This window comes from Staurois parvus, unplaced genomic scaffold, assembly GCF_062004578.1.
Source record: "Staurois parvus isolate SC_StPar_1 unplaced genomic scaffold, SC_StPar_1.0 ptg002011l, whole genome shotgun sequence".
NCBI lineage: Eukaryota > Metazoa > Chordata > Amphibia > Anura > Ranidae > Staurois > Staurois parvus.
This window is the reverse complement of record NW_028319807.1, coordinates 117,788-127,279: the sequence shown is the minus strand read 5'-3', so window position 1 is coordinate 127,279 and position 9,492 is coordinate 117,788. Positions and strand designations below refer to the sequence as shown.

Here is a 9,492-nt window from a genome sequence, read left to right as displayed (position 1 = left end):
TCAATGTTAATTATGAATATTATGAATTAATGAATTAATTAATATTTTAATGAATTCATATTTTTATTAAGAATAATGATCTACTCATCGTGGTACTTGAATTTCAACACTTTAGCCCATCTTTGCCCCATGGTATTTAGAACATTGTAAAAAAGTTGTCGGAAACATCTCTTCCTTAGCAACAATATCCTTCCAGACAGTATAGTAAAAAAAAGATAATTAACACAGTATAAGTAAAATATTAACATAACAATCAATCATGTATCAAAGCTATTGGTGCCACTTCAGGTGTGTTCAACCACCCTGACCACATTTCCTCTTGTTGTGACAACCCCACTGTTGATATGTATTAAGCAACCTTTTCTAATCTAAGATAAGTATTGACCTCTATTTCCCACCTTTCAACAGTACTAGGTGAGGATGATAACCGCTTCCTAGCTAGGAGCTTTCTGGCTAAGAATAAAACTGTTTAGATTAGTAGATGATTATCATCTGGTACCTCAATAAACTCAAAACACAGGTTAAGGGGATTTTATGAATATGTATGCTGAAGACATCATTATTTTTGCCCTGCCAGTACTGAAATAACTCCAGGCAGCAACACAATGTGTATCTTAAGTTGAATACTAGGAAAGTGCTTCATATACTGTGAATGTACATATGCACATAAAAACATGTCAATTCATGTGTGAACCTTAAATAAATTAAATTTGTATATCTACATAAAACATATCAATTCTTGTACGGTCCAAATGTAAATGTAGTTCAAACTGATAAATCACCGTAAACAAATTACATTTGGGGCAAAAGTGATTTGAGACATACAGTGCACAGAATATTTGCCTTTAGTAAATCAACCCCACTGTCTATTTGTTTTTAGTAAATCAACCCCAGAGTTCATAGATGTACACAAAAAAGATCTTCATCCATTATCTGATTGTGTTGAACAAAATCACAGCCAAATGTGCCACCACTTATAGGAAATAAGCCCAACCTCTTATTTGACCCCCGAATCAAGAAGGCCAAACAGCACTTAATATAATTCACTCTATGAGCGTTGCTCCACTCTTAACCTCACCAGACCAACAAATCTCCGGAGCCAAAAAACAACATATATAGCCAAGGAAATAAGACAAAGGGAATAATACAAAATCTCATTGTCCCCTGTGAAGGGGGAGGCATTGGAGTTTAAAGTACAACTGTACTTTTCTCCCATAGAGCAAAACAGACTGATTTAAATTCCCCCCCCCCAGAGCAGAAAATACTTAACTTCCTGTGTTAAATGGAACCTGTTGCTTTTCCCTGAATTGGCTAAGAAAAGGTTTGTTTTAACTTCATAGCCAATTAAAAGCTTTACACATCTAGCACTAATATATTTAAAACACCCTGCTCTTGTAATGCTATTCTTGATAAAGACATGTTTAAATAGGCTTTATATTTGTTTTGACATTGCTTATTTTTTCTACTGATGTTTTTTATATTAACAGTAAAGGTACGCTATAACATACGCCATGACTGTTTTATTTCCTATGAAACAAGGAGGATCTGATGCTACCTAGCTGGAATCATAAGATGTAATAACAGGCTATGATATTATGACTACACCCACTTTATGTATAAAAAGGACCACGTCGGTGTTCAAAGATACATTCTTGGGATCTCAAAGGTCTAAGAGACTGCACCTGACATTCTCAGTGAGAAGATACATAATGTCTCATCATTCCATCATGGCTTCCTCTGGACACAAGCACTTTAGTTCCTGCTCTGTGGCCTTACCCAAACATTCTTCACACAGCATCTTATCACATTCTACTAAGCATTCTGGGCATGGCCACAAGATAAACCATTCCTTTACCAGTGCAAGTGCCCATAATATTGGATCGAAAGGACATAAAATGTCAGTTGGCAGCTATCATTCAGGAAAAAGTGGACACAGACATGGACATGGACATGGATCTGGATATGGTATTGTTGGACTTGGTCATGGATTTGGAGGACAATGTGGAGGAATCACCCCTGTAACTGTGAACCAGGGCCTACTGGCTCCTCTTAATTTGGAAATTGACCCAAGTATTCAAAGAGTAAGGACTGAAGAGAAGAACCAAATTAAAGGTCTCAACAATAAGTTTGCCTCCTTTATTGACAAGGTAACACATTTTTTTCTCTAATACTAATGATTTTGTGTCTCACTACAATATCTATATTTGAACTATTTTAACACACCTTGGTTACTGAGCTTTGAATGAGAGTTGTCCACTGAATTGATGATTTGAGAGGGCACATCAAGACAACTATTTTAGGGTTAGAAAACATGCTGAGAACACCATTCTTGCCATGCCCATTTAAAATTTAAAGTGATTCTAATGTAGGAAACAAATACGTTATAAATTACTGTGTGTTTTGTTTGGTTTAGGTAAGATTCCTTGAACAACAGAACAAGATGTTGGAGACCAAATGGGCTCTGCTGCAGGAGCAGAAGACAGCCAGGTGCCAGATTGAACCTCTTTTTGAGGCTTTTATCAGCAATCTCAGAAGGCAACTGGAGAGTCTAGAGTGTGAGAGGTCTCGTCTGGAGGCTGAGAGGAACAGCATGGAAGGAACTGTAGAAGAACTGAAGAGAAGGTGCGTCACAGAGTAAAATATAAGTCTAACAATACCAGAAGTTACCAGAATATTTATTCTATCATCCAGAAGGCACAAGTTTATTTAAACATCACAATGCAGAATCAGCCAGCAACATGATACGATTTTGATTGAATTTAAGTCCCAAACACTGCTCAGACTCACTTTACTGTGTATATCCGTTTCAAACAAACACTCCTTCAAGGTCTGATTATTTGAACTGTCCCAACAAGTTAGAAAACTTTGAGTTCTGTATATTATGTAGTATAGCACATACTAGCAATAAAACAGCCCTAAGGTGCACATAGATAAATGCCAAAACTATCTGACGACTATTCCAAGTCTAACTTGGATAGTTTTATTATTCTTAAAGTAAATTGCATTAAGACATGACTTTTGAAAACCATCTTGACTGTTAGCATCTTTCCCTGAAAAGTGTTGATTTAAATAATAACTTTCTGCAAAGTCTGTGCATGAACTCAATGTTTGCATACTATCATTTATGCAAAATACAAATTCAGTATAGGTGGAGATGATCTTACCAAATTTGATTTCACTGCAGGTATGAAGATGAGGTGAACAGAAGAACAGCAGCAGAGAATGAATTTGTATCTCTGAAGAGAGTAAGTGATAAACATTCACTCGTGGGAATCTTGGGAACATACAAAACATGGAAGAAGACATAAGCTAGAAGCATGTTTCTTCAGAAGGAGATCATTGTTTGACATTTTTATTGTAGGATGTTGATGCTGCTTTCATGAACAAAGCTGAGCTGCAGGCGAAGGCCGACTCCCTGACTGATGAGATCAACTTCCTCAGGACTCTTTATGATGCGGTAAAATAAACAATATATTTTCTATATTAATATTTACACATATTTTACTACTTGCCCACCTCCTAAAATGTGTCACTTACATTTTTTTATATTACAAAAAGAGGCCTTATTTATTTAAATGTGAAAGTTTAATTTATTCTTCTGCAACCTTGATTTTGCACCCATATCTTCATTGGGTAAATGAGAACTTATTTTTTATCAGGTGGTGGTAGAACCTCTTTCAGATTTGTATTGCTGGTTTTTATTGTTATCAGATTTTTATTGCTGTGGACATTTTTGGAAGATTTATCCTCACTTCCTGCCCCATTTACTATAGCATAATGCATTGCCACTGGAACAGATCTAGAAAGGAAATCTGCCACTAGGGACACCTGTTCCTCTGACAGTTCAGATATGTGAAATCTCTCCTTACTTTGAGGAGATCTTTTTCATTCCTGTCATATTTTCAAGTGTGAGGTGTACTCCACAGCAAAAACACAGACAGCAATAAGTATCTGATAGAGGTTACATAGTTACATAGATTATGAGTTATAATTTTTACAGTTTGCAAAGTTGAAAAAAGACACAGGTCCATGATGCAACCTGATGTGTTTGTGTGATTTTAATTCTGTATCAATTCCCATATCTGTGTATATTCTGCTTCATGAGGAAGACATCTAAAAGTTTTTTGAAGTTAATCACACTCTCTGTTAGAACCATTTCCTCAATCTAAGGTCAAACCTCCTTTCTTCTAACCTCAAATTGGGTCATATGTCCTCTTTATGGATCCTAGAATTAACAGTTTAGTATTGTTACTGATGTCATCTTTGATTAATTTGTACATTATAGTCATATCTACTCTTAAGAGCCTTTTCTCCAGAGTGAATAACTGTAGTCTATGTAATCAATCCTCATAACTGAGGAACCCTTCTCGAATTTTCTGCAGTTCTGCCTAAACTTAACTAGGCTAGCTGTCATCTAACAGAATACTGAAATGGATATGGACAGACATTGTGTGAGATCAGAAGCACATACATGCTAACAAAAGAATGAGATATTCATCCTTACAGGGAATGGCTCAGTCTCTACATGGAGAGGCTCCGTTTGCTTTTGACACCTGAGAAATGGCCATTCCCTTCTATAGCTCAAAGGGGAGCTGAGGATAATACATAGACCTGGGGCTAGAGAGGGTGCTATAGATTCATTATTACAAATATAAAATGAAATATTGATTGCATCTCAATAAAAAATATATACTCAGCATTTTAATTAAAGAACTAGAAAAGATGGAAATGTCAAAGGTTAATTTTAGTAAGATAAGTTGTAACCTGAATACAGTAATTTGAAAATTTACTGGTTGATCTGACCTATTAAAGTTTGGAGATCATCATTACTTTCACTTAATAAGCCTGAATTTATCAAACTAATATGGTATTGTTGCAGGAGATTGGTCAGCTCCAGGCTCAGATTTCAGACACTTCAGTAGTAGTTTCCATGGATAACAGTCGAGATCTGGACATGGACAGTATCATTGCTGAGGTCAGAGCTCAGTATGAGGACATCGCAAGCAGGAGTAGAGCTGAGGCCGAAGCCATGTACCAGTCACGGGTGAGTCTGGCACTCTGTTTTTCTTCTGCACAAATTGACAGTCAAAATAACCTGATTTGTTCATTATTTACTCTTTTGCAATCAGTTTGAAGACCTGAGAATGGCAGCAGGAAGGAACGGCAATGATCTGCAGAACAGTAAAAATGAGATTGCTGAACTCAATCGAACAATTCAGAGACTTAAAGGAGAAATTGAGTGTGCCAAATCTCAGGTAGATAATGTTATTTTAACACCTGCTGTCTGCCTTATATTTTTTCATATCTTATGAATTTTTCTGTACTTTTGGTATATTTTCATTTTTTATGGCTTGCTGGTGATTCAGTATATTTCCCATAGGTTAAATAGGTAGTAAAGTCAGGTTTTAAAAACTTGCTGACAGACAGGACATATATGACAGAAGAGACCATGTCAGTCTCTTCTGTCATAAAAGCTTCCTCCTGCCTGTCAGCCATCAGCTCAGTGTACATTTATGGCCCTCAATCTGTTCCCCGACATTGTGACTCCTGTGTGCATGTATGGGAGTGACATCATGGCAGCCTGGCCTTTCAAGTGGCTGATGACAGAGAACCCAGAAAGAAGACTGGGCAAAGAGAAAACCGCCCGGGACCCACCAGATTGATTACACCACAGCACTAGAGGGCTTTGACAGGTATGGGATGCATACTAGGATATCATGGCATATACTATAACTCCCCTAAAAGAAAAATACATTGGACTTTTCTACCACTTTAAAGCTGAGCCCCAAGCAGATATAAAAAAAGCACAAAACAATGCAGTTATATATTTAGAATGATAATAATAATGATAATAAACTGAACATATTTTTAAATGCAAATAGTATTGGCACCTGTATTTGACTTAGTATGAGCTTTTGTCCCTGTACCACAGCACTCAGAGTGGTAGAGGGAGGGCAGTACTAAACGTCAAACAAGTGTCCTGCAGTGTACAAAAAATGGTAAGAAACTTGCAGACAAGAGAAGAGAGCAAAGCGATAACCTCATCAGTCTCCATTAAGTCAGATCTATAAGCTTTTACAAGAAATAAAGCTTTTAAATAAAATACTACCTTCTCTTTCCCCAGCGTGCTGCACTTGAAGCTGCCATCAGTGAAGCTGAAGAACGTGGTGAAGCTGCTGTCAGAGATGCCAAAAGCAAGCTGGGTGAGCTGGAGGCTGCTCTACAGAAGGCTAAGCAGGACATGGCTCGCCAACTGAGAGAATACCAGGAACTGATGAATGTCAAACTGGCTCTGGATATTGAGATTGCCACTTATAAGAAGATGCTGGAGGGAGAGGAGCACAGGTGAGTGTGATATTTCTTAGAATGGGACTCTTCTAAAATTATAGCAATGGAAAAGTGAAAAAGTATGCATAAGAACAATACAAGTAAATATGTAATGCTTGTTACATATTTGCATTCAATGTATGAAATAATAGTAACACATTTTAAAAATGTATCATTGTATTTTCATTTAATTTTATCTTTGTTGTATAAGGTTCAAAGTACTTTATATGTTAATTTTGTTTATAATTTTTTTTTTCTTCCAGATTGGCTTCAGATGGTCATGTTAATGTTTGTAAGTAACCCAATAAGTTAATATTAATTATTGTGAGGATTTCAATTGTACACAGCAAAAAAAGGCTAGTTTAACACACACAAGAGTACATTAAGCCATGTATCTGAACAAAAGCTGCATATAATTAAATCAATTATAGGGTATAATGTATTAGACATGTTTTTAAGAGTAATTTACACAAAGATATATATACTCATTTGTATTCATAAATGTGTAAGCAAACTGGTTAGTGCAATAGTTTTTGTGCCCGGATTTATTTCCAAAATTATATTTCTACAAAATACATTTCTTAAAGGTGTACAGTATGCATATAGTAACTGGTGTGATATCAACAATAAATTTTGGTATTGGGTCCATATTAGTCTATTGAATACAGAATGCTAGCCTGTGGAGCTTTTAGGAGCAATTCTAAGAGGCTATCTACTTTTTTTCTAGCTGTTCTGCACTCCAGCACTGGAGGGAAACATCATTCAGGTGGACACCATGGAGGACACCATCACCACCAACACAAGGGAGGATTCAGCTCAGGCAGCCATGTCTCCAAAATGAAGCACCACTCTAGTCATGGGCACCACTGCTAAAGGATGCAACTTCTGTGTACCAAGCATGCTTAAAGGACCAATAAACTTAAAATAAAGTAGGCTTATACTAAAACAAAATTTAAAACATGTTACTTATTTAAATAAACTTGTTTAAACTTAAACTTATTCAAATAAACTCATAAGAATTTGCAAAGTGAACAACAGAGATAAGGCTATGATTGTGGGGTAAATGTTTTCCAGTACAGCTGACTTTCTGCTCAGTAATCCCACTGAAGGACAGAGTAGCCAGCCTCTCCCCTGCCTGAAATGACCAATAGTGCAAAACTGTACTATACCCCCAATCATATAGCAAATTCCACCACATTCTTCAATAATAATTAATTTGGACTTTCTATATATCTCTATATACTTTTAAGCAAGCCAACTTTTTGTATGTTTAATAATCCTTTAAGCCTCATACATATATTCATTATTGCATATACAATGAAACTTCTAGTCTCTTTTGCCTCTAGTATGTATGCTTATGTATTTAAATCTTACCACAATGCAAACCTAAAAATCATTTAAAAATGGATAGCAAAGACAGTGCAGCCTATTATTCTAATTACTTATCAGTCTACAGCAAAGAAAATGTCAATCTTATTTTTATTAATATGGATGATAAGAGCAACAAAACTACAGGTACACATAAAACCCAGTGAACTTAGTATAAAATTATATGTTAGCAAAAATGATTTTTTTAAATTTCCCTCTCACTTGATTGAATATTAAATGTGAACAGAGGTTCCCCTTATTGCCATCATTCATTTTGCCCGGTGAACAACCACTACTTCTTTAGTTGATAGACATCACTTCATACAAGACATTGTGAAAGCTCAAAACGCAGGGTAAATAAAGTTATAATAAATATATAAATATTATATAACTGTAGATAATCTTTGAAATGCCATTTCTGACATGTGGATGCTTAAGGAGTAGCTATTTTTACCTGCTAAACATAGCCCAACCATGAAGCAGAGGTTGGCTGCCTATTGGGCAATTAAATGGTACCATGTAACCCCCAGAATACTACAGGTTTGCTGTGTTGGCTTCCATGGGTCTGCCAATAGTATTCTGGAGGTCATCAAGTACTAACTAGCTTTTGGACATGCAATCCACTGCTGTTTCATGAAAGTACAGCTAGGCAGCGACACTCCAAGCTACAAGGAATTATGTAGTATATCTGTGTTGCATTTTGGGTAATTTCAGTTTGTATTCCCTATGTGAGTAAGGCTGTGTAATAGCCTACAGTATCAGAAAAACTTAAACACATTCAAAAGATAATGGAAATACATAATCACTTCTTCAACCTTTACATTTCCAGAGTATTGAGAGATTTTCCTTCCTGCAGTGTAATCAATAGTTACCTACATAAAGAGAAATCCAATACACAGAATATACAATTTACAAAAACATCAGTCAGTCTTCCATGAGAGACTTTATGGCAGAGGTTCCTAACAAATGTGGGACATGATGTATAAGGTGGCAAAGCATTGCAGAAATAGGATTTGCTATGTGATAAATAGGCATATACTTATTTTATATGTATATATCTTGGTTATGCAACATAGATTGTTTAAAAGTTGGCATTGTATAACAAAAGAATAAGAAGACTGTTGATGTATTGAGTATTAATAAGTCTGTGCTGTGTTTACCGATAACATACAATATCTGCGTACACAAGGACATTATAAAGGAACGCTATATAATCTATATATCCTGGAAAACATCCTGTCTAAATAAAGGTTTGTGTTTTTTCAGATGATTACAAGCTAGTGGTGATTAAGTCTAGGTAGACATGGAATAAGCTGTTTTTGCTTATTTCTTTATACTCTACTTCACCTTCTGAAATGCATATAGTTCCTGTTGTACATTGATGAAGATCTAACAGCAGAGGAATAGCACTACAGCAAAGTCAAGAAATTATTCTCAGTTAGAAATGTATGTATATACCTCAATTATATTTCCTTTTCCAAAGACTTCCAAGCTCTTGTTCATACATTTTAATTAATTTTGATTGATTTTATGTATATTTTAACAATGCTGTGCAACTGTAGAAGTAATTTTTTGAGTGTGGGTGTATGTCAATAAAATTCTCTCTTTCACTAAATCCTGTCTGTTGTTTTGGAAAAGGTTTAAATGAAAGGTATGCACTAAGCTTTCCGCTTACAGTATTATTTGTTATTATACAGGATTTTATAGTGCCAACAGTTTGCGCAGCTCTTTACAATATGAGGGCAAAAAATACAGTTATAATACAAGTGAATACAGGAGGAATCAGAGGGCCCTGCT

The 9,492-nt window shown here is 35.7% G+C and overlaps 1 protein-coding gene across 1 annotated transcript; it reads left to right on the top strand.

Annotated features, from left to right (window-relative positions):
- Nucleotides 1–1,663: 1,663 nt before the first annotated feature.
- LOC149433040 (keratin, type II cytoskeletal cochleal-like) lies at nt 1,664–9,310 on the top strand. Its single transcript, XM_089664727.1, has 9 exons — nt 1,664–2,147; nt 2,414–2,622; nt 3,185–3,245; nt 3,362–3,457; nt 4,880–5,044; nt 5,130–5,255; nt 6,125–6,345; nt 6,591–6,619; nt 7,055–9,310. The coding sequence occupies exons 1-9, from the start codon at nt 1,710–1,712 to the stop codon at nt 7,198–7,200; spliced, it is 1,491 nt and encodes a 496-aa protein (XP_089520853.1). The 5' UTR covers nt 1,664–1,709; the 3' UTR covers nt 7,201–9,310.
- Nucleotides 9,311–9,492: the final 182 nt, after the last annotated feature.

Excerpts from the sequence above, each read along its gene's own strand:
- LOC149433040 (XM_089664727.1), top strand. The coding sequence starts at position 1,710 with ATGTCTCATCATTCCATCATGGCTTCCTCTGGACACAAGCACTTTAGT. Across the intron at positions 5,256-6,124 it reads TTGAGTGTGCCAAATCTCAG|CGTGCTGCACTTGAAGCTGC; the intron begins GTAGATAATGTT and ends CTCTTTCCCCAG. Across the intron at positions 6,620-7,054 it reads AGATGGTCATGTTAATGTTT|CTGTTCTGCACTCCAGCACT; the intron begins GTAAGTAACCCA and ends CTTTTTTTCTAG.